The sequence below is a fragment of the Camelus bactrianus genome, chromosome 2, assembly GCF_048773025.1.
Source record: "Camelus bactrianus isolate YW-2024 breed Bactrian camel chromosome 2, ASM4877302v1, whole genome shotgun sequence".
NCBI lineage: Eukaryota > Metazoa > Chordata > Mammalia > Artiodactyla > Camelidae > Camelus > Camelus bactrianus.
Window position 1 is genome coordinate 37378277 of NC_133540.1, and position 25816 is coordinate 37404092.

Here is a 25816-nt window from a genome sequence, read left to right on the forward strand (position 1 = left end):
TTGAGAAGATCAATAAAATTGATAAGCCTCTAGCCAAACATGGGCATAATCACAAAAGTACAGCACAGTGAAATAATTAGAACCCCCGCTTTCTAGACAGGGGATGAGAAGAGGAGCTTCTGTGAAACAAAATAAAGGGAAGATCACAGAGAAGGTGGAACTGGGGAAAGTAACCCCACAAAGTTGTTTATGAACTCTGAAGTTCATCAACATGTGTGGTTCGGATCCTATTCGCAACATGCAAGACTAAGAACTAAACTCAAAGATACATCGTCCAGGCCCTAGACCAGCTGCTGGATGGCACATAAGCAGGATAGATCCAAACAATACTAAAAACATTTTAAAAACTGAACTGATATTAGAACTACAGACCACAGAAAGAGTTGAGACTTGCAGCCTGAACCTAGCCTGATTTGCTAAAACAAAATTAACCTTCTCCAGAGGATTTGAAACAAGACTCAGAGTCTGATAAACTAATTCAAAAACATCTAGGATAAAATCCAAAATTATGCGGCAAGTGAAGAAACAGGAAAATCTTAACTTGCATGGGAAAAGACAAGAGATATCAATGTAGAGATGAGAAAGATATTTAAGACTTTAACTATTGTAAAAATGCTGGAGGAAGCAACTAGTGAACTCTTTGTAACTTTTTTTTCCTTGGGGGGGGGGCAGTGTTTAGAACTCACTGTAAGGGCTCAATACCAGGATGAAGATAACAGGAAAGAACCAGCATACTGGAAAATAGATCAATAAAATATATCCAACCTGAACAACAGAGAGAAGAAATTTTTCAAAAATGAACAGAGCCTTAGGCAACTGTGCCAGAAGAATCCAAGAAGGGAACCCTCTAGGTGGCCCAGTACCATCCATCAGCACGTTGGCTGAGCTCAGGCACTATGATACCAAGAGATCATAGCATCTGAAACCACAATGTTAAGGCCTTTTTGCCATAATATGGAAAATCATTCCACTGATTCTCCTAGAAAAATTATCTCTAATCTCACTAATAAGAACACGGAGATTAAGAAATCTCTAAAACAGCTGGCTACTTATATAACTAGAACAGGGGGAGGGTATAGTTCAAGTGGTAGAGTGCATACTTACCATGCACGAGGTTCTGGGGTCAATTCCTAGTACCTCTCTAAAAATAAAATAAACCTAATTACCTCCTTCCCCCCATTAAAATAAAAATTTTTAAATAAATAAATTATATAAATTGGACAAGCTGTGAAAAGTCTAGAAAAGCCCAGATCTACTGCAGAAAGTTCATCATCCTTTTCCAAATCCTTGTTACAGAAAAAAAATAGTTCCCTAGAAGTGGGAACTGTGACATGGCAAATAAACTCGGCTATTTACATAAATAAAAGATAGTAACAAAAAATTTAAGTAAAATATATAATATGTAGATTTGGCATTAAGATTACATACTTATCTTTAATATTAAATATACCTTTCCATTGTTTTCCTTCAGCTAATGCAAAAAACATTTCATTCTTCAAAACTGATTAAAAAGAATGCAGCCTCAAATCAAACCAAACTTAGCTTTAAATCAGCCATGTTGAAATGATGCCTAGGATTTGACAAAATAATCCAGGGTGCTGGGATCACAGATAGAAAAAGAATGAACCGAAAGTTGGTTAACTGTCAAACCTAGGAGCAGGTTCATTATATTAATCTCTTGTTTTCTTATGTTTGAAATTTTCCATGATTAAAAAGTTAAAAAGAACATGAGTCTTAGATATGATAGAATCAACTGAGGAAACATTTATTAACTTACAAGGAGCCTGGCCAGCACTTAGTAGTGTCAGTGAATTGGAACTACGTTAGAAGTTTTATTTCTGTAAAGTAGAAAAGTATGCAGAAAGGGCACCTACAGTCTTTAGAGTCAAAGTGTCTAGCGTTGTGGCTATTTAACATTTCAATTAGCTAATATTCAATAAAATTTAAAATTCTTCAGTAAAGCTTCTCAGTCACACTACCCACATCTCAAGTGTTCAACAGCCACATGTGACTAATGGCTGACACACTGGAAATCCAGATATAGAACATTTCCATCATCACAAAAAATTCTATTGGACAACAATGGTCAAGAGCCTGGAGTTCAAATCTTAGCAAGCACCTAATAAACAGCTTTGTATCACTGGCTTAATTAAACTTATTACAGACAACTGTGTCACCTGCAAAATGTGGACATTAACAACCTTGCAGGGTTAAGGTGAGAATTAAATATAAACATATATAAAGAACCTGAGTAAGCACTCAAGAAAAATATTTAAAGAAAGCACTGTGATACCACTTACATCTTACAATATTTAGACCCAGCACAGCTTGACTGATTATAGAGATATCTGAAAGGAGAAACTTAAAGTGAATTAAAATATACAGTCAAGAAGAACTAGAGATCTAGTCTGAGATGATGTAAATGTTCTACATCTTGAAAGGGGCATAAGCTGCACTGGTATGTGCATTTGTCAAAACTAAAAGAACAGGACCCTCAAACAACTAATAGAACAGTACACTCAAAACCTATGATTTTACTGTACATAAATTATACTTTAATTTTTTAAATGTGTTTTGAAAAAAAAAAAATCTCTCAAAAACTACCTTTAACCTACCTTCCCTTTAATTCTTTTAGCTGGAGCTTCCTTTTGCAAACAGTATGTTATCCTTTTCATATACAATTTCTGGCAAACTATTATAACCATGAAAACAAATCTTAAGGATGATTTTTCTCCATCTGGTTCTATACTGTTTAAAAAAATAAGTTTCCCTCACTTCTATAATAAAAAGACAAAATAATATCCTCTGAGATAAGACTTAACAAACCAAGGCTATTTTATGGAATCTCTTAGTTGGAAGAGATCTTAAAAGTCACCTGATGCAGTGGTCACACAGCTCTTGCCTGCTGCCAGCTCACACTATTGAAATGTTTTTAGTTATACTGAGCCAAACTCTATCTCCCTCTAACTTCTGTTTATTGATTCTAGCACTGTAAGAGTTCAGTTTTCTCTTATGCAAGCTAAACATCTTTGTTCTTTTAGCTGTTTCTTATACGAAAGTCCTTTGACATTCTGTGCCACCTTCTGAGGTCAATGGAATATTGCTTCCATACTTGTGTATTTTACAAAACTAGTAAAACTGTAAAAAATTAAATTAGATAATTTTAATGGGGCTGCTAGGTTTTTATTTTTCTGAATAAAACATTTTTTAAAGTCTGTCAGTATTTCACAAAACAAAAGGCGTTTCAAAGTTTTAAAGTAACAAGTACATAGTCTCAGAATAAAACAGACAAGGTTTGTGGGAATTTTACACCAATATTTTTGTGGCGTGTCAGCATTAGGGAGTCATTGGTCTGTATCTCTCCAAGTTTTGGGCTCAGAAGTTAAAATTACAGATAAGGTATTACCAGCAGCAGAACTGAATGTGACAATCACCATCTGCTTTCTGGATACTATAACTGTTAGTGCATTGTAAAACATACCAAGTTTATCTTACCTTTCTTTTACTTTCCCCCCCTTTTACTTGTCACTTAAGAAGAGAAAGTTGAAGGAAAACTTAGGATTCCTGCTTAATATGAGAGAACTCTGCTATAAACTCTGATTGCTTAGGGATAGGACAAAATTCAATAAAACTCAAGGTACATGCATACGATTGAGAGTCACTTATATAACAGGACCTCATAATTATTTCAAAGATAAATAATCCCAAAGAGTTTAAAGAAAACAATGGAGTGGTCATGCAACATAGAAATAGAAGTATAATCAATTATTCAATTACATAAAACCTAAATTGCGAATTATTTTAAAGCAACCACTATTATTTTCAAGCATAGCACACAAAAACAGAAATGAATTCTTTACAGGATAGTGGCTGCCCCCTAATTTCTAAACACTACACAAACCCTCATAAAAACCAACAGAGCAAATAAAATCACTCATAACATTGTAAGATGAGAATGAGTCAACTAAAAACTCCAACTTACATGTATTACATAAACATCCAAGACCAGAAGCTCCAAGTTCCAATAGGAACTGTTCAAAAGAACAATACAGCAGGGTCCTAGTGGTGAGTGAATGTAATATTAACTAGCATTCACCCAAGTTCACCCAAGCAAGAGGTCGACAGGAAGTACTCTGAGACATGATGGATGAGAGTAATGGCTACTGGAGAGTCAAAATGCAGAGGCTTAGGAAGTCTGTAAGACCAAAGGTGGCAGTTTTAGCAAGGCACAGCTTTGGCGGAAGAGACATTTTAGAAGAGTTTCTTGAAGGCTTGATGGAAGGGGTGGCACTGAAGATAAAGGCCCTCTTAAAACTATACAGAACATTGGGGTGACGGGACTTATTTTAAAAAGTTCATTTCACTGTAGCAACAAATACGGTGTTCTTGAACTAAAAGACTGAAGAAACCACCCAAACCTCACCCAAAAATAAAATTGTCTATATTGCTGATGCAGTGAAATCCATCACAAATAACCTGAACAGAAAAAAGAGCCCAGTATCTATACCAAGTTACTTATACAAAATTGTTTAAAGTGACAATCTTTTCAGCAGATGAAAACACACCAAAACTCATAGTGATAAAAAAGAGGAAAGATATCAACACAATACTCCACCACAAATTAGAAATAATTAAGTAACAAATGCAGATATAAAAGAACATCTCAAATCAAACATGCAAAATTTAGAATAGTATAGACAAACAATAGGAAGTTGTAAAATAGGAACAAACTGAAGTTTAGAAACAAACCAACAAAAGCACACAAAATCATCTCAGAAACGAAGACTAAATTATAAGATATATGACCTAAAGAGAGAAAATAAGACTTCTCAACCAAACAAATAAAAAGAACCAAAGGAAATGTAATAGAAAAGAATCAAAGGAAATGTAATATAAAAGAGAGGCAAAGATCCAACAGGTGAAGATGACTGAAGAATGAAACAACAGAACTAATATTCAAAACCATAATTTTTGAATCAAAAGAAAACATCAGTTTACATTCTTAAACCACATACCAGGGAAAACTTATCCAAAACAGTTGACACAGAGACATATTCAATTTTACAGAGAAAGAAAAACTCAAACCTTCGAAAAGAAAGACTAAGTCATCTACAAAGAAAGAAACTCAGGATGGTATCAGTAACATATAAGCAAGACAATAGAAGCAGTTATTTTCAAGAAACTTAAGATGTGAGTCAAGGATTTCATACCTAGCCAAGATGTCCTTCAAACATCAAGACTGTAGAAAAACACTTTTAACATGGAAAACTTTAATAAGAGATTTCCACAAGCACTGCCGAGGAATCTCCACTATACAGTAAGCTTCATCCAACTGAGAGCTGATTAGGAAAACTTAAGCAAAAGGTCTGCTGGTTAATATTAACTATATTTAATTGTAGAAGTAAATCTAAAACAAAGGCATTGATGAGGAAGAATAGTACATAAAATGGCACACTCTCACTAAGTAAAAATAACTGTAAAAAGTCAGAGGAAAAGAGAAAAAAAATAAAGTAGAATAAGCTCATTTACTGTTTCACACATAAGAAAATGGATTTAATTTAAAACTGACAAATCAAATAGCATAAAATTCAGTCACAGCATAAACTTCCCTCCCCCCTACACCCTAAGCAAGAAAAAGAGAACTAATGGAATTTTTAACGGTACAAAATTAAACAACTAAAACAAAAATATAAACCTTTCTAAATACAAAAACATATTTAAAAAAACAAAATAGAAATATTAAAGCGTATAAAACACATGATATGGATAACATAAAACCAAGATGAGATCAAGCCAATGAAAAGGCTAATGATCTTTACAGATTATACCTATACTATCTGTGTACTAATACATATGCTTTACCGTTTACCAGTAATTTTCATACATATCTCACTACCTGACCAGCAAGGAAGGTCAGAAAATTATTGTTTTTCTCTTTTTATTCAGATTTAGAAACTAAGTCTCAAAAAGTGTAAAGGATAAAGTAAAGCAGAGCCAAGATTAAAATCTATAATCTTTCTTTTTCTTTCCACACCAGGCTTCCCCTATTGAGAATCAAAAATCATTTCAAATGCAAACTGAAGAAACGTGTAATATTTTATTTCCTGTTTTAAAAATGTTATTTAGCCACCCCACAAAAACCTTAAGGATGAATTAGTCTGAAACTTTTGATACTCTGGGTACAAAGCTTCTTCTAACAATGAAAAATGCTGAAAAAAAATTTAAGTCTCCCCAGGGGTAGTTGCAACCAAGTTGGCAAAGAATGTGACACTCTCAGGTACTAGATGCAAGAAGTTTTGGCTTAGTAAATAGACACACTTCAGAGTGAAGGAAGAGCTACCCAGATCCAGGGACTGTGATCTCCGTATCAGTTAGATACATGATGGGTATTTAGAGAACATTTCAAGCATACTAAATTTCAAATTTCTTGTTTGCTCCTGTGGGATTTTGTCCACCAGAAATACAGGGTGAACACAAAAATTTGCACCCAGCTGAAACGAGTTGCACAGGCATGCACAGCACAGACACACACCACAAACACCTCAGCTCCCTCAGTTCACCTGTGGGTTATAAGCCACACTCATCCACCTTTCCTGTTACAACTTTCAAATTTAAGATAACTTTCCTTCCATCACTTCACAACAATTCACCAGCTGCAATCCTCCTGAGACCCATTTCCACAAGCAAACTTCAGGTCTTTTCCAAGGTAAAATGCAGTATTTATGTATTTGTTAGCCATTTACATATGTAAAACCGTGCTATCATTTTTATCAGATTCTTATCTTTGTTTTTGATTTGTCCCTAATGAAGTTTTTGAGGGTTGTGCCTGACCCATTTTTCCCACAAGCTCTGTGGTTTTTATCATGTGATACTGCATAGTACAGTGGCTTTTAGGAACCCATTTATCCTGATACAGCACAAGTAACTGTATATAAATCAATGAGAAACATACTTTTGACAATGTAATCATAAGTACTGGCTACACTTACTACAATTTCAAAGGAGTAATTCAAAGTTTGTATCAGCTAATGTGCCTAGCATAAAATCTGGCTCAAAACAGATGATCAATAAATGCCAGTTTATTTCATTTTCCCCTTCTTAAAGATTCTGACTCAGTTCCTGAGCACTGATAACCAAAGGAGATCTTCTAATAGTCAATGAAATCTCTCTGAAAACTAGGGTACCATATTAAGTGGAAGCCATTAACATACAAGGAAATTGTTTTTATTAAATCAGAACCACCATCATGTGTGGAAGTATACAACCAACCCTAAGGGTTTTTTCCTAGATCTATATTTTTAAAAGAAAACTTTCATTTCTCCTTTTATGCATAATCAGATAAACGAAGTCTTACAGATCACACACAGGAATGTTTAAATAATCTTATCTATAATAAAAACAAATGCAATCTTTAAGATTAAAATTATCACTGGCTTCAAATGAAATTATACTTTCTTCAGTAGGTTTTAGTAGAAATTTCAGATTTTCTCAACTGAAAATGTGCTCCTATTACACTTACCAAAGAAAATCTCAGTGGAATAGAGCATATCAGGTAACAAAAACATTAATCTCTCCATCATTTATTTCTATACTGCAATTTATATTTCACTTTTAAATAGCCAAAAGATTGCTTTTGTTAAATTAAAATTTTATGTAATTATTTTAACTCTAAATTAAGCAGTGCACAATACAATTCATATCTTACCTAAAGGGGAAAACCTTATGCAACAAGTTAAACTAGTTTTTTTTTTAAGTTACAACTTCAATACAAGTTTGTACAGCATGTATCATAAAACAGCTTGGATGTAAATGTACAGCTGACATTCCAGGGAAATTCCCAAAAGCCAATACAGTCACAGTATAAAATTTTCTCCCCTTTATACCTTAATATATATACTGAGAACCATCAACCTTTTAAACCTCTTTACTTGCTGTTCTTATCACTGGCAACTGACATTCTTTCTAAAACCATTTTTCACTAAGAATCTTAAGTTCTTCTCTCTTCAATAGGGCTATTGCCTATATTGTTTGTTTTCTGAGAGGGAGGTAATGACGTTTCTTCATTGAGTTCTGCTTGGAGGAGGTACAAGGGATTGAACCCGGGACCTCTTGGATGCTGAGCATGCACTCTACCACTTGAGCTATACCCTTCCCTGGCTATTGCCTATGAACAGAGAGCAAAGTTGTACTAGATATGAATGCTAATGGTTGGCTAGGCTTACTGATTAGTTAAGTGGCTTGCTCGGCCACACCAGCTCTCCAGCATACCTTTCTCAAATTCCAAGAATTCAATTTGATTTTTAAATTTTCTGAAAAACACTCACAAAGCAACTCTAAATTACAAAAGTTTTCCCTTCTAACATTTTATATTCTGTCTCATAATATCATATACAGTCATCCTCATCGCTGACTCTGTCAGAATCAGCTTTAGAGCTTTATGAAACTACAGATGACTGAGCCTTACTATCTGATTCAACAGGCTCCTCATGACAAACATCCTTATTTAATCCAGATGCCATTTTTCCTCCAATGCCGAAACCACCAAAACAGAAACAATAAAAATTTACTCTTATTATGCTTTTGTGCTGGGAGAAAGGCCATGTAAACAAACCTAATACTATGATTCATTCATAAATGAAACTTCCAAGGTCTTATCGGGTAATACAGGTTTTGCCTGATACCCTACAATTACCTCATATAATGATGTATTCTACAAAGCCAAGGCCCAGCTTAACTCCCTTCTCCAAGAATCTTTATGCAAGCACAAAATCCAAAGATCTCTCTCTCTCTTACCATGTAGTCACTGTCTTAACACTCATTTAATACAAAAATATTTATTCAATACCTATTATGGTCATTATTCTAACTAATGGGGGAACAGCAATTAACAAAGTCCCTATCCCATAAAACCTACATTTTAATTGTGGAAAACATGATAAATTACTTATACATATGTCAGATGATAATGTGATAGGAAAAAAAATTAAGCAAGGAAGAAAATAAGAAGGTTGAATTGAAGAGGACTTCTAGCCTCTATATAACATTTATGCAGAATTCTGAAAGAAACAAGAGAAGAAATGAGATATAAAGGTATTGGAGAGAGGGATTCTGAACAGTCCTTTGCATATGATCCCTTCTATGCCCTAGCTCTTTATGTCCAAAAACACTTTATGAACAAAGAAAATATATTTCAATCAATGCTGAGAAATGCATTATTAGAAGTAGAAACATCAAAGAAAATAAGAATATGTACTAAGCAAAGAGATTACTATAGTTAAAGTCGGTTGACGAGTAGCTTTCCAGTCCTTCAATCATATAGAATACCATGTCTGCCTCTGTGGAAACTGCTTTTAACCAGTCTTCAAATTAATAGTTGGGATGGCAACTCTATTATCATCAAATAACTTAATTTGTGTAATCCCCAATAAAAGCCAGAGACTGCAAGGCTTTGAAATGCTCGCAGAATCAAATGTTAAATTCAGTTCCCTATTACGCTTCTGTCTGCTTTTCTGCACATACAGTGTTGTCTACTTTTGAAAACTAAACTGTATTCTTTTTTTTAACCAGAGTACTCTATTCTCCAAATAATCTACATAAACAAGAATTTTAACCTACTCTTAACCCAAAAGTATCACTTAAACATTTCAGTCTCTAACACAACAAAGCATTTAAAAATGTATATGCTTTCTGAATTTACATAAAAAACATATACTTATTTGTTCATTCATACTACACCCATTCCAGAAAGGATTTAGGGCAGGAATTGAAATGAAAACAGTGAACTTGCCACATTATCAAATAGTTTTTGCTTCCCATAAGATTTTTTATAGACTTAAAAAAAGTATTTTGTGAATTTTATAAGAATATAGTATATTTACATTACAGCAACATTGCATTTCATTTTCTAATACACTTTAAAACAAATTTATTGTAGTTCAAACATTTGATTATCAGTTGTATTCAGAAGAAAGGGGACTTAACAGCAGGTAAAACTTTGTTTCCATTTATTTTTTCTTTGTTATATTTTAAACACATGCACTACAGGCAAAATCAATTTCAAGGTTACTGTCCGCACTCAGTTGCAAAACTATTATTGTTATACAAAGTTTAAGTCAGCTGATCTTCCATGTGCATATGGAAATCTACTTATTAACATCCTAATGTCAATTTCATCCGCAACTAAATCCAACCTAAGTATCATTAACTGTACAGACAGTACTTTTTTCCAAAAGCAATAAATAACAAAATAATTTACCTACATCTGTGAGTACCTACAATATACACAGCCATCTAACAATTACTACCACTCCTTTTACCTAACAAAAAACTAGGCAAATGTGGTGTTAAGTGCTCTGAAAAAACAAGTTTTGATTCCTGACTCTTACACTAGCTGTTAACCTTAATCTCAATCTGCTTCTTTAATAAAAATATCCCCATCTTGAGAAGTTTTGAGACTAAAGAATTCTAGTAAGTGCACTGTCCAAAATGGTAACCATTCACCACATGTGGCTATTTGAATTTAAATTTAAATTAATTAAAATGAAAAATCCAGTTCCTAATCACACAAGCCATATTTCAAGTGTACAACAGCCACATGTGGCTAATGGCTATCATAATGGACAAAGCACATACAGAACATTCCCATCATTGCAGAAAGTTCTACTGTGCTGTACAAATGCTAAGTTTTCAGTAAATCACAAATATTACCACCATGCTATGTTAACTTCTCTCACCACTTTTCTGAGAAAGGAAAAATTCTATTCTAACTTTTAACTAACAACATAAATCATTCAGGCAAAAGTCTAAAAATAGATTAACGATGTACAATGTTTAAGTACTCCCAACTTAGACTTTTTTTCTTATAGCTCACATTAACATCTGAAGAGAAGAGAGAATAAAACAACAGCAGCAACAGTCACCAAACTAGCAACTTGATTTTGAGGCATTAGGGTACGTCCAACTTGTCCAAGTGGGCTAAAATCCAGAAAGGTGTGGATTTCATTCTACCCTAGCAACCTCATTGCTCCTACCCTTAACTTATATCCTAAGAAAGCAGTGTAAAGATCTGGTAACGCCCCTTTAATTACTTAGAGAAACAAACAGCATCATGAGTAGGCAAAGCCACAATTTTCTAATGATTTAGTTTACCAAATTATTAAAATACTATGTAATTACAGCAACAAAAAGGCTTCTGACAAACACAAACAACTCTTCTTTAAACTAAACTCCTACATAATATCACATTAAATTCATCACCTGCCCTTTCTATAACAAATCATAGACAAGACACATTTTATAGACTTTTTGACCAACTTATGGCAATGCTTTAGCCAGAAAACAGTAGGGTAACATAGGAAAAAAGATGGGCCACATATGCAACAAAACTAACTTTAGGTATCAACTAGACTAGAACAAGCCAGGCAAATACACTACAGAAACTGAAACTTCTTGCAAACTGACGTGTAAACCAGGTTTCCTTCGAAAAACTAAGGCAAAAACATACTCCATTATTTTGAAATTGAGGTTTTTCAGATTGAAAAAAAAAATACAAACTAACTTCATTTCTACCCAAGTTTCCTACAAACAAATATAGTACAACTAACAAAAACTGAATGCTCCTGGAATGATTTAAGTTACCAACCTAGCAACACTTGATTACAAAGGGGGAGGGTAGGGAGCAGCTTAAAATCAAAAACGCTAACTACTACAAATACTGAGGAAGCAGAAGCAATTTTGAAAAAGCAAATACTAACCATAATTTTGGTTAGTAACATTTTCTTCAACCTAAATGTAAAAGAATAAGGACATTATATTCCCTTTTGTTTAGTGGTATTTCACATTTCTCCCGCATACACCTTATAAGAAATCCTTTAGCACTTTGATTTTAGCAATGAACTTAAAGGTTTCTCCGCATTATCACCACCAAAAACAAAAAAAGTTTAAGATGTTTAATCAAAAACTGCTTTTCTGTGAATGGTTAAACAATGGTGCATCCATATCACCAAATTCCATTCAGCAATTAAAAAGGACAAACTATTGATTTCTCCAACATCTTGGGTGAATCTCAAGGTTGCAAAAAAAAAAAGCTAATCCTAAAAAGTTATATAGTGTATGATTCTTTTCAGTAAACATTCTTAAAATAACCAAATTATAAAAATAGAGAACAGATTAGTAGTGGTTGCCAGAGTGCGGAGGTGGAGGAGATGGGAGGGATGGGGGGGGGGGGTTCTAAAAGGGCAACAGAGAGATCCTTGTGCTCATGGAACTGTTCTGTATATTGACTGTAGTGATGGTTATGTAATCTACACATGTGATAACATCGCAAATGACTACATATACACACAAATTGGTACAAGTAAAACAGAAAAATCTTAATAAGATTAGCAGACTGTATCAATGTTATGATATTGATAATGCTTTGCAAAGCATTAGCAAAGGAAAACTGGGTAAAGGGTACAAGGCAATCTCTATTATTTCTTAATGTGTGACCCTACAGTTACCCCAAAATTAAAAGTTTAATTTTTTAAAAAGTGCTGCCCTAATAACTGAAAAAACTTGAGTATGAACTGGATATTAGACAATATTAGGGAATGGTTGATAGTATTATGGTTATACAAGACAATATCCTTATTCTTAGAAGATGCTTCCTGAAGCATTTAGGGATAAAGTATTAGGCCTGCAACTTATTTTTAACTCTTGTACATAAGTATGAGGAGAGAGAGAAAGCAAATCTGGCAAATTGTTAAATATTAAATTTAGGTAAAGGGTTTATGAGGGCTCCTTGTACTCTTGTCTCAACTTTTTAATTTGAATTTTTTCAAAATAAAGAATTGGAGAGGAAGGTTAAACACAAACTGCTACCCTAAAATGATGTTATAGTCGAAACCACACACCAATTAGTCTTTTTAAATGTTGAAAAATAAACTGTTCTGGCAAAACTTTGCTATAGTCCCACCCACACGCCAATTAGTCTTAAAACCAAAAAAAAAAAGCATTAAGAATTTCAAGGTAACTAAGAGTGATTACATAGTACTGGATGTGACTTTCATGTTTTTCCACACGAATTGACTAAATCTGTAGGCATATGGATGTTTTTGTAAAATCAAATTTAGTTCAACATGGATTAGTGTCTTGTGTCTAGAAAACCTGGATCCCCAGAATTGTTATACTTTTTAAACAAATGAAATAAATATAAATTACAAGAGGAAAAAACTAACACTTTGACAGACTCTGTAAATTTTACGTCTTAAGTTTGGCAAATTCTTTCTCGAAGAACTGTTTGCATGAAAGCGGCAACCCACACACTAAATGCCAAACAAAAAATGTGCTACAATTTATTAATTATAGTAGCCAAGCTACAAAGTGTTTATTACAATGTAAACAGTCCCTCCAAACATCATCGCATTTATGGTATTAAAAAATACGGGCTGCACACATTTGACATGCAGAGAATTATCGAGCTTGAGTTAGGGTCAAAAACATCCATTTCAAAAGTCCCTATATTCTCTTTTCTCTGCTGCTAATTTTTTGCATCAGTGTTAATGCACTTCAGGCTGTAAGAAAATCCGTGTCTAGAACTTCTCAACTAAAAGCTCTTAACTTTTCACTTCCTACTGGACCGCCCCCTCGCAATGGGCCCCACCCCCCGAGGAGGGTGATGGGGTGGGGCTGTTTCCCGCTCGGAAACTAAGAAATAAATGTCTTTTCCCCACTCCAGAAAGGAGGGAAAAAGAGAGGCCGAGAAGCTGCAGAGTCAAACATGCTAATGACTACAAGGGAGGTAGTGGCTTAGAAAGCTTCCTTTCCTCTTCCAACTTTTTTCTTCCTTCCCTTCTACCAGGTCATTCAGTGACCCCGAGTCGGGCGGGGACAGGTGAATCCCAAGAGGAGAGGAAGAGGGAGGGACGGACGATGGAGGGAGAGACGCGCTTGGGCAATGAATGAGCTGTGCCGCATCCGCACCACCTGTTCCTTCCATGGGTGCCACCCCGGCCTGCCGGCAGGGTTCCCGGACCGACCGAGCCGCGACTCCTGCCCGTGCTGTCCGCTTCGCTGCTAAACGACAGGCCTCTCCTCCCTTCGCTCGGGACGAATGAAAACCGGCAGTCTAGAAGCGAGGAGAACGGGGCCTACTCCGGAACCACGGCCTCCGAAGCGTGGGGACTCGAGGAGGAAGCCTGTGGTCCCTGGAGCGCGGGCCGAAGTGAGAACCACAAGGAGGGGACGAGGGAGGGCATTCGGCCTGACTAGGAGTACGAAGGCGGGGTCCCAGGCGAGAGTGGCCCGGTGCCCGGTGGGCCGAGGTTAGGGGTGACAGGCCCGTGTGCCGGCTAAATCCTCCTCGCTGCTTACCCGGAGCCTCACACTTACCAAGATCCGCTTGAAGAGCGCGTTCTCCTTGGGCGGGAGGCTCACGGCCGGCATCGTTCCGGCTCCTCCCGCTGCTCCCGCCACCGCCCGGCTCGGTCAGTCCGTTTGTCCGACCGCCGCCGCCGCCGTCGTTCCCCGGCTGCTTCAGCCTTGAGTGCCCCGATACACCGCCGCCACCAGGCTTCGGGTGTCACCGCGTCACCCAACCCCGACACCCCCTTCCCCTCGTTGTCTTTTTTCTTTTCTCACTTAACGCTGCCGCCGCCTCCCCCCCCCCCACGGGTCTCCGTCGGCGGTTCACGTGGTAACTGAACAGACCGACAGAGGCAGCCAAAATGGCGGACGCGGAGGGCTTTCCCACCCGGGTCACACCTCCTAGCACGCAGGCGCGATGACCTCCTTTCCCCACCTCCTCTGTCCCGGAGCTTGCTGGGAAACCTGGAGGCCGGCTGGCTCGCGGAGGCGGCGAGGGTCGCGGCCGAGCCCGCCCATCTTTTGGGGGCGGTGTCTGGGAGGCGCCCGCGGAGCGAGGGGATAGTGGCCAACTGCGGTTCTGACCGCCTACGCATCAAAAATAGCCTTTCTACTCCTTGCTAGATTGGCCTTTCGTCCATTGGGTACACTCTCCCAGTCTGTATAATCATAGTTTGAGTCTGAAGTGCTTAAATGCAGGTGTCCAAAAGCGCTGTTTGTGCCTAACTAAGCAGCAGAGGCAGAGGGGAAATGAAGGCTTCACCCAAGTGGGGACTTGAAAACAGATATGGAGAGGATGGGGTTTAATGGAGTCTGAAAAGCGTGAAATAGTTAACCAATTAAATGGATCTAGCTGGGGTATCGGTGATTTAGTTTATTACTTTAAGGCCTGGAAAAGTAGTCAGCCAGATCCGAAGTGCCATGTTTGCACTGTCAGAGAATCATCTGAAGGTTAAAGAGTGTTTTTATTTTATCACTGAGTTCACACAATGCAGGGTTGAGGACTGTATGAGTCACCTTGGGGTAGTGGAGAATTCAAGGTCACTGACTCCCCGTCACTAGAAATCTTCACATCTTAGGAAGCCGAAGAGTATCTGGCAAGAATACTAGAAAACTGCTTCAGTAAGCAAGGTCAGACTGGATATTGAATAGTGCCTCTTCCAAGTCATTTCATTAGCAATCGACAGTAAAGCCATTTAAAATGTGGCATTCTATTGATGACTACAAATTTTCACATCATATGAGCTATTTTCACCCTTGATTGTTTTTGATTCTCTCTCCAGATCCTGAATCCGATCAGTAGTAGCATTCTTTGCATCATGAATCATTAAATAATAAGTGCAGTAGCTTTGCTCTTTTAATCATATTTAAAGAGGTTTTTGGGGTGTTTCTGTTTTTTGTTTTTTGTTTTTTTTACTGTTTTCAGCTTGCTCTTCTTTAATCCTCTATGGAAAGTGTGAGTTGAGTAAGATGTTTGCCAGTGTAAAAATCTGAGACTAATGTGTGGGTTTTCTAGCTGCTATCTCGAATGCTCTCTCCTTTTGCCTGGATCATAAATAAGGTTTTAACAGTCAAATCCTGGAATTTCCTCAAATTCTGTGATCTATCTTCAAAAGTTTCATTCAGAAAAGTGTATCTACCAGAAACCGTGTGTGAGTTTTGGAATATGGCTTTTTTAAAAAAATAAGATAAAATTCAGAATTCATAAAAACGGTTGTTATTTAGTGATAACCTTCCAACTTCACTGTCCCCAACAGGTCTTTCAACTCTCTAAACTACTAAAAGGTAGAAAAATGTCCAATTTAAGGTGATAATTTTAGCTTAGCTACTAACTTGGGTTTCCAAATCTCTAGCTTTATATCCAAAAGCAAAATTATATCCCTAGAGCAATATTATTTCCTATGGTTTTCTAAATTTCTCCTGTAAATAATAGTCTATTTTCACCTTGGGGAAGAAAATTTCTAGTCTTTGAAACGAACAATAGTTTCCACCAGAAGATGAGTAAATGAATAGATGAGCCAGCAAACAATTTGGCAAATATATGTTCTTTTTGGCTGGTAACAAACAAATAGCAATTTTTATGACTCAGTGAATATACTTATTCAACATTTATTTGAGTCATATCCTAGTTAAAATGCACCTACAGATAGCAGTTGGACCACACAGTCAGTGACTTGATAACCTGAACTCAACAATAAAATATCTGGGAGGATAGATCACCACTATTTGACAAATAGAAATCCCATTTAACTGATTATGCTTTGAATGACAGCTATGCAGGGAGTTAATGTATCCAAGGCCAGATGATGATAATGATGATGATGATGATGGTGGTGGTGGTGGTGGTGGTGGTGGTGGTGGTTAGCTCATTCATCTTACCCTCCATGTATTTGCATATCACTATTGTGATAAATTAACCATAAATAAATAAATAACTTTGCAAACTTTAATTCTACAAAAGGGATATGTAGAATAAAATTCCTCCACCTTCATATATGTAAGATGTTCTCTATTGACACTTTTACATCTTTACGCATTTAAATTTTATAGAAATAAACATAAAAGAAATCTATGTATTTGCCACCACACTTACAAAATGCTAACATTTTGTGATTGCTTCTTCTTTTTTTTTTTTTTTAATGAAAACTTGCAGATAAATCCATCCCTCTCCAGATCCTTAATTTGATGTGTAGGATTCTCATGCATCACAAATCAATAAACATGTAGGAACTACTTTTACACTTTATACTGTTTTCAACTCTCACTCTTCTTTAACCCTCCCTGGGAGGTGTGACTTGAGTAAGATGTTTCCCAGTGGAAAAATCTGGGAATAAAATTTGGTTTTCTAGCTGCTAATTCAAATCCTTCCCCACTTTGCTTGGGTCGTAAATTAGGTTTTAGCAGTCAAATTCAGGAGATGCTTAAATGAATGTCATGTAGCAACTTCCACCAAAATATCATAGCTATTAGCTCCTGGCTGGAATTGCTTCATCAGGATTCTTTTCAAGATGGAGTTTCATCTACAGCTGCCTACTCCAAGTGTAGGGTTCCATCAGCTCTAAAATGCTGAGAGAAATGTGCTTATACTTCATCACTTTCCCAAAATATACACTAGTAAAAGCATACAGAGGGGCAAAAGAACAAAACAGCCTTTTCCAAAAGCAGTATTGAAATTAGTAACTTTCCTACTGGCTCTGTATGCTCTGACTAAATGTAGCTTCTGTTCCAACTTGCTGGATACTAGCAAAAGCTGTGTCAGGACAAGCTTCCAAGGGATGGTGTAGAAAGGATATACAACTGACAGGTTGCTGAGTGGACAAGAAGCCAAGAAGATGAGAACCAGCAACTGACTCAGCATGTTAGTTGGGTGCTTTGCTTACTTGAGCATGCATCCAGAAGGCTCAAACTAGGTTACAAACTATAAAGTGACTTACAGTTTAGCAATGTATTTAACCATCAGTTGCATGTAAAAGTGAACCAGAAAACGTAGTACAATTATTTTACTCTTTGGTCAGTAACTTTTGGTTGAACATTTTTTTCAATAACATTGCTACAGAAAATATAGAAGGAAAAAGAGATTTGCTAATATTTATTTTACTCTTAAAATGAACCTAAATAGCATTAGGTTTAAAGGATTAAAGTATAAAAATGTATTACCTCTTTTACCTGTATCTATTTTTGCAGTCTTTAGACATCAGATTGAATTGAGAATTAAATACACAAAAAATTTCTCAAATGTGGAAGATAAAACCTGTTGGTCAGTACAATAAGTATCAAAGAGATAGGCGAAAACAAGTTGTTTGCAACTACCAGACACGTCCCAAGGTTTCCAGCGACCCTGTAGGAAAGGTTTTCCGTTACCGATATAAAACTGAGGAATAAAAAGGTTAAATAATTTGCCTAAAAATCATATAGTTAAAAAGAGGTGAGTAGGAATGGCGCTTTGAACTTGGTACTTGGAGACAGCTCTGGAGCTCATGGCCTCAGGGGACTGTCTAAGCCTGTTATGTGGGCTGATGAAGGTCACTAGGTCTGGAGTCGGAAGACCTCAATCCAAGTCGCAACATCTCCATCTATGTGATCTTGAGCCATTCGGGGCACTTTTGAAATACGAGGATTCTCTTTTCTTCATGGGGTTGTGAGGCTTTACTATGCTAGTGCGTATAAACAGACTGACTTTGGAAGCTGTAGGAGGGCTTTTCAAATACAAGGTATGTGTCAACTTTAATGAATAACTTGTCTTCTTTGAGCTTCATCTATAAACTAAGAATAATAAGCACAGCATGCCATGCGGTTGTAGTGAAGGTGAAATGAGACAATGCATGTAAATTATCTGGTGCTTTAATGCACAGTCCCTGGAATACAAAATTCAGTCAAAATGCTAGTATTCAACACGACACTTCAGTTTTCCCGCTCACGCAGGAAGATTTTGGTAAATCTCTCTGAGTGTCCCTAGGGTAGGGATCTGAAATAAACCTCTCAGAGTACAGAGATGTGGCTAAACAAATCTTTTTCCCCTCTTTTAATCATCACCTTCCTAACCCCACTTTTGCACACTGAGGGCTGGGACCAGGGGAGCTATTGTACTCGATGGTAACTGCGATTCTTGAAGTTAACACCCCCACCCAGCGCAGCCTTAGAGCCTGGAATTCCGCAACTCTGCCCGCCAGGGGGCGCTCGGCCCGGCGCCAACCCCTGGAGCGGCCGGGCTGTGGGAGGCGGAGCCCTGCCCAGCAAGATGGCGCTGTCCGCGTTGTTGCGGTCCTTCTCGAAGCTGCTGGCCCCGGTCAGGCTCCAGAACGGCTGTAAGTGTCCCTCCTTGAGCAGGCCATCCCGACCTTCCATCCTGCCGCTCCCAGGGCGAAGCCAGCCCGCGGGGGCAGGAGGCGGCTCGCGGGCCGGGCTCGTCCTGCAGTGACCTTCGGCGGCCCGCGGCCCGGAGCCTACGCCCGCCTCGACCCCTGAGTCTCGACTCCGCATCACCGGCTGTCCATCCTTCTCCCAGTGCCACCCGACCCCTCTTGGTCTCTGCGAATGGACTTTGATTCCTGCCGATGCCGGGGCGATTGCTATCCGCCCACTCCCAAGTTGCCTGAGGGTCCGCCAAAGCCACAATATGAGGCTTTGAAGGTGTCTTGGACGAAAGGGGCCACCGATCTGGCCCTGCCGGTGGCCCTGGTTGAGTTACTTGACCTCTCTGAACCTCTCTTTCCGTGGCTGTTTAAAGTGAGGAGGTCGAAGGGGGAATTAAATGCGATAATACACGTGTAAATGTCAGCTTTATTACTACAAGGCGATAAGTTACAGATTTACAGCCTCTTTCTGTCCCGTTTCAGCTCCATCGAGATCAAAGTTCTACATTCGGGAACCGCCACATGGCAAACCTGACTGGCTGAAAGTTGGACTGACCTTGGGCACCTCGGGTTTCTTGTGGATCTATGTAAGTATTTACTCCCTATGTCGATTCAACACAGTGGAGAGGACAAATATCAATGTGAGATGGAGTATTGCTGAGCAAATCTCCCATACAATAGGATATTCATTTAACTACTAATTATATATTTCTCCATGGGGAAAATCCCAAGGACTAAAACATGTTAAGATTTCAGGGGCATCAAGAAAATGTGGGGGGAAGTTATAGCTCAAGTGGTAGAGTGCATGCGCATGCACGAGGTCCTGGGTTCAGCCCCCAGTACGTCCTCTAAAAATAAACCTAATTACCCTCCCACCAAAAAAAAAAAAAAAAAATTAAACAATAAATTACATATTAAATAAATAAAAAATTTAAAAAAGAAAATGTTGAGGCTGAAAATTATCGTTGCTTTGCATTGTTTTGTCATGAATGGAAGTTTTACTACATATTAATTATCCTTTATTTCTTAAAAAGGATGGAGGCAGGTTGGCGTTTTATGAAGGCACTTTTTTCAGATGACATAGGGACAGACCATAAATGAACAGCTATATAAATTAAATCCCATTAGGCTTACAAAATGTAAGATTTTGATCAATGTTTCTGTAAATACATTGTTAATTGTATTTAGTGTGTAGCAACCTTTTTCTTTTCTTTTGGTCTTTGTTTATAGTAGGCAAAGGCTTTAATCTGTTTCAGAGTACTATGTGGTAGTACTATTATTGTTGCCTTTTACAGATGAAGAAAACATTGGGGAAATTAATTTGCTGAACCCAGTTCTCCCTGACTTCAGAGCTACACTGTAGACCATTGTGAAATACTGTCTCTCTATAGTTAAATTTTTTAAAAGTTGACTCAGAGTATCTGTGCTACATTAGTATTTAATTTTTTTGTTTTGTAGCTAATAGATTTAGAGCTTCCTCCACTGCTGCCCACCTCCAACTCTTAGATCTCCTGTTTTTGATTAAAAAATTTTGTTGAATGTATTTTTTATTCTTTTGAGGGGGGAGAGATAATTCGGTTTTTATCTATTTTAATAGAGTACTGGGGATTGAACCCAGGACCTTGTGCATACTAGGCACACATTCTACCACTGAACTATACCCTCTCCCTGAATTTTTTCATTAAAGTGGTTCAGCTCTTTGACATGGGAAGGAGTAAGAGATTTACACTTACAACTTAACAACAGTAACTAATTCTTTTTTTTTTAAGTATCATTGATTTACAGAATTGTGTCAGTTTCAGGTGTACAGCAAAATGATTCAGTTATACATATATATGTATATATCCATATTCTTTTCTTTTCTGATTATTTTCCATTATAGTTTATTACAAGATAATTGAATATAGTTCCCTAACTAATCCTTTTTCAATAATGTTTGTTATAATGAAATTTTATATGTTCTTAAAATTTTCTTAAAAAGAAGCTTGTTGCTGAGAGCTCTGACTTGATACTGGATCTTTGATTGCAACAAATGTGACCATATATCAGCCATTGTTCTAGCTGCATGTTCTGTCAGATAGTGGGTCTAAGAAAGTGGCTGTCCTCCTTGAGGTCTAATTAATATATACAGTTGGAGGATGTGGTTGGTCATTCATTCACAGTATCAGACTTCCTATGTTAGAAGTATAATACACAAAACCCAACCCCATTTAATAATCAAGTTCTACTTTACTGTATTGGTTTAGCCCCTCTGTGGTGAGGCATTCCATTCCATTAATTAGCCTCTGAATGGAGTAATTTGCAGAAGTTGAATTTGAACTTTTAAGGGTTGCCCTCTCAAATTTAGTGTGTCAGATTGTGGTGAACAAGTATGTATCATTAGCAGTTTGGGGACTTTTGTATCCCTTAGCCTTTTATTTCTAACTAGTATAGTTGTAATTCTTTCAATCTACCCTTATTCCTCTTGCAAAATGTTAAATATTAGTCAGTCTTCTCCTCTCTAAGTTGCCAGGAAGATTGCATTTCTAATTTTAACTCTTACCTACTTCTAGCTCATCAAACAACATAATGAAGATGTTTTAGAGTATAAAAGAAGAAATGGGTTGGAATAAACTTTTGAAATATTGATACAGTAAGTATGCAGTTTTATAGAATGAATAGATTATGCAAGTTAATTTGACCTTTTTTTAAATAATGTGTTTTGGTTGTTTTTTCATTAAGTGTATACTTTTTAGCACCTATACTCCTGTCTGTGACAAATTTATGAATTTTTAATGCCCTGGCTCAAGGATCTCTTAGCATAATCATTTTTAGTCATTATGCTTTGACTGTGTTCAAAGAAAGTTGTCTTTTAGAATGAAATCAAAATCATACTATTTTCCTAAATCTAACAGTGCTGTACACAGTGCCTTCATAGTTAGGACAAGATATCACTGTTTGTGTATGTATTTCTTAATAACTGTTTTGTCATATACCACACTTGATCATAAAGTCCATGAGGACAGGGCATTCAGTTGTTAAGTTTTTACTGCATGACCATTTCATTATGATTGTCACTACAACTAACACCCCTTTGGACAATTCCTGGTAAAACCTAGCTGTGAACAAGATATCATACACTGCATGGTCTGTGACTTGAAACAGAGAGTGAGTTTATTTCATATGAATATGTGTGCCATATTTCTGAAGAACCCTTTTAAAGAAATCCTGTATTAATCTTTTTCTAAAATGAAAAACTCACTGTTACAAATCTCAACTTTCATGGATTATGCTGATTAAAGTAGGTAACTTATATCTGTTGGATAATAAAATAGTAATCACTGATGTACCTTTTTTTTCTATCATTATCACCTTGCCCATTTCACTACTACAATCAGCCAATCAAGAGATAAAAATAAAATAGGTATTTAAGAGAAAACAGATGCTTTGGCTATACCTGTAGTTCAGATAATTTTTTTTCCCCTAAAACTTAAGTAAAATGAGGGGTTGATATTCTTTGTGGACTTGTTTTCTAGACTTCATCTGATTCTCTAAGGTGAATTATTTACAGTGGTCTAATTTTAGTATTATTTCTGCTGGTTAATGCTATAGTTTTCTTTTTTCTCTCTCTCTGTTTTGTAGGTATGTTCCATATAGGGATTATAGCAGTTCCTCTGGATTCATCAATCTGTTGAGTTGTAAACATGAGAGAAAGAGTTATATGTGGATATATGTTGTCAGCATTTGTGTTTTAAATAATTAAATTTTTGAAAACTTTCTGTATTCTTCAGATTATATATATGGTGACAATGTGTAGAGTATTAATTCTAAGGTACATTATTAGAAGTATTTTAATGTGGAAGGAACCATCTGGTGATAGGGTCAGTGGTAATTAAGGATACATTGGTAAGAAAACTTATTAAGATAGATTTAAAAATCACTGCTGAAGGATTTACTCTACATCAACTTTTAGTTTCTAATTGGAACACTTACTCTGTAGTGTGCAGGGTGATAGAACTATTCCTATTCTATTATTCAAAATACAAAAAAGCTCAAATACTGTTTTCTTCTAGAGGAGAAAGTAAAGATGAATCTTATTACCAGAGTTTCTTCTGACTTCATTTCCTTGAGTCTGAATGATTTTCATTTGGGTGACTGTTTTTACACCAGTTATGGCAACACAAAGTTTGTAGGCCCTTTTTGCTAATATGACTTTCATCCAATTAATAGCAAACTCCCGACTATTTTTTAAAATGAGGAGGCAGGGTTGGTGAGAGTTAATAGATACAAATTTAGAAACACTTTATTCCTCACCAAAACCCTTTCTTGTGAATCAGTTAGAACTTACATGCCACTTCAGTAACTTATAATTTGAACACTTAGTGTACCACACATTTAACAATTCATTATTTGTATCCCCATTCTGATGTTTAAGTAGAAAGTTTCATTGTTTTATAAATGGTTTTGTGTGTGTTGTGGGCTCTGGTCAATACTTTTCTGGGAGATTCATGGCCCAGATATCTTTAGAAGTCACTTCTGAACATAAATTCAGAGTTACATTATTACAGAATAAGTATTTAATCCAAATTCATTGAAAAGCTAGATATAACAGTAACTATTAACTTCTGTCAATTTGGGGTCCTAGCCAGTAGAACTGGAAAGGACCTTAGGGGTCTTATAGACCAATTTCATAATTTTACAAATGCAAACACCAGAGGTAAAGAGTCATTTGCCCAACATCACTGTGGAAAGTAGAATAATGGACCCTTAAAGATGATCATGCCCTATTCCCTGGACTCTGTGTATGTGGTAGGTTATATGGCAAAGGGAGATTAAGGTTGCAGGTAGAATTATATTTGCTAAACTGCTGAGACATGGAGATGGAGAGATTATCCTGGATTATTGGGTTGGGCCCCATGTAATCACAAGGGTCCTTAGCAGTGAAGAGGGAGGCACCAGAGGGTGTCAGAGTGATGTGATGTGAGAAAGACTCAACTGGCCATTGCTAGTTTTGAAGATGGAAGTGGGCCAAGAGCCAAGGTATGAGAAAGTCAAAGAAATTCTCCCTTGGAGCCTCCAGAAAGGAAAACACCCTGCTGACACCTTGATTTTATCCTGTTGAGACCCATGTTGGATTTAACACCTACAAAACTGCAAGATAATAAGTCTGTGTTGTTTTAAACCACTAAGTTTGTTATAGCAGCAATAGAAACTAATATTGTCACATGGTGATAGACCAAGAAGTAAGGTATCAACTCCCAATTCAAGAAACTTTACATTAAAAGAAACACTTAACAATTCACATCCCTAAAGGGAAGAGAAAACTCTAAGACACCTGAAATTCAGGAAACTGATAGCCTTAGTTGGAAATAAGATACAACTTTAATAAACAGGATCTACTGCATGTCAGGCCTTAAAAATATTAGCTACCTTGTGTGGACTTTCATCTTGATTGTGCCTGTATAACTCCGGGGGGAGCCATTCAGGAAGACCAGGGCTGTCCAAAAGAACTGCCTGCAAAGATGTAAAGGTTCTGCCTGTGCTATCCAATACAGTAGCTACTACTCCCGTGTGGCTATTGCGCATTTTGAATGTGATTAATGTGACTGAATTTTTAGTACTTCATTTTAATTAATTTAAATAGCCACGTGGGGCTAGTGGTTGTTGTATTGAACAGTACAGATGTAGATTATGCTATGAGTAACACCTAGAGTTTTGTCACATAGTGGTGCTGGTAAAAGATACTTTATAAACTAAATATTAAAACCAAACTCAAATTATGTTAAACTAAAAAAAAGTTATAGGGATGCAGAGTGACTCACAGACTCTCATAACAGGAATGCACCTGGGCCTGGAAATAATTGGGGCCTGGAAATAATTGGGGCCTGAAATTCAAACATCAAGACTTTTGGCCTTGGATCTGGTCTCTGCTTTATTTTCTTGGTGCACAGACCTTCTCTTCCCTAATCCACATCGTTAAAGAGAAGGCTACAGTCAGTGGTTCCGGGGTTTACATCTTAGTTTAAGAGAACAGCTGGACTGAACAGGAATCATTCTGATTGTAAATTTCCAAGAGGTACTTGGTCAAATTATGGTTTCTTTAGCAATAATATAAAAGAATTTCCATAAAAAAGAAGATGCAGACAAAATCGTATGTCAAATGCCATCAAGTTTTTTATTAGAGATAAAATCAGAACTTTTTTCAGATTTAGTATCTGTGAAATAGTCATTTAAATTATGTTCTTAAATTGCCATAGCAAAAAACAAGCTATATGAACTCAGCTTCAAGTATAAGAAGTTGTTAGGGGTTGAATTTTGACCACTCAAAAGATGTGGAAGTCCTAACCCCCAGTATCTCAGGATGTAACCTTATTTGGAAATAGGGTATTTGCAGATGTAATGAGTTAAGATGAGTATACTGGAGTAGGGGGCCCTTAATCCAGTATGACTGGTACACTTACGAGACAAAAAGAAACAGACACACACAGAGGAGACAGCCACATGATGATGGAGGCAGAGGTTGGAGTGACGCGTCTGCAAGGGAAGGATTACCAGTAAACATCCAAAGCTAGAAGAGGCAAGGAGGGATTCTTGCCTACGGGTTTCAGGGCAGGCATGGTCCTGCCCACACTTTGATTTCA

The 25816-nt window shown here is 37.0% G+C and overlaps 2 protein-coding genes and 1 non-coding gene across 4 annotated transcripts in view; 1 reads left to right on the plus strand and 2 right to left on the minus strand.

Moving 5' to 3' along the window:
• Positions 1-14716, minus strand: part of NAA15 (N-alpha-acetyltransferase 15, NatA auxiliary subunit) — a 73571-nt gene extending 58855 nt beyond the window's left edge. The window contains exon 1 of one of the 2 annotated variants that reach the window (XM_045516423.2): positions 14371-14716. In XM_045516423.2, coding sequence (XP_045372379.1) covers positions 14371-14424 — 54 coding nt within the window. In that variant the 5' untranslated portion in view covers positions 14425-14716. The remainder of the gene's footprint in view (positions 1-14370) is intronic. The other variant, XM_010954618.3, reaches the window with a different exon arrangement.
• A 4277-nt stretch (positions 14717-18993) lies between these two features.
• On the plus strand, positions 18994-22954 carry NDUFC1 (NADH:ubiquinone oxidoreductase subunit C1). Its single transcript, XM_010954620.3, has 4 exons — positions 18994-19148; positions 19680-19783; positions 21749-21828; positions 22818-22954. Exons 1-3 carry the CDS (start codon positions 19082-19084, stop codon positions 21806-21808), a joined length of 231 nt encoding a protein of 76 aa, XP_010952922.2. The 5' UTR covers positions 18994-19081; the 3' UTR covers positions 21809-21828; positions 22818-22954.
• Positions 20790-20861, minus strand: TRNAT-AGU (transfer RNA threonine (anticodon AGU)). The gene has a single exon. It is a non-coding gene; the product is annotated as a tRNA-Thr (tRNA).
• Positions 22955-25816: the final 2862 nt, after the last annotated feature.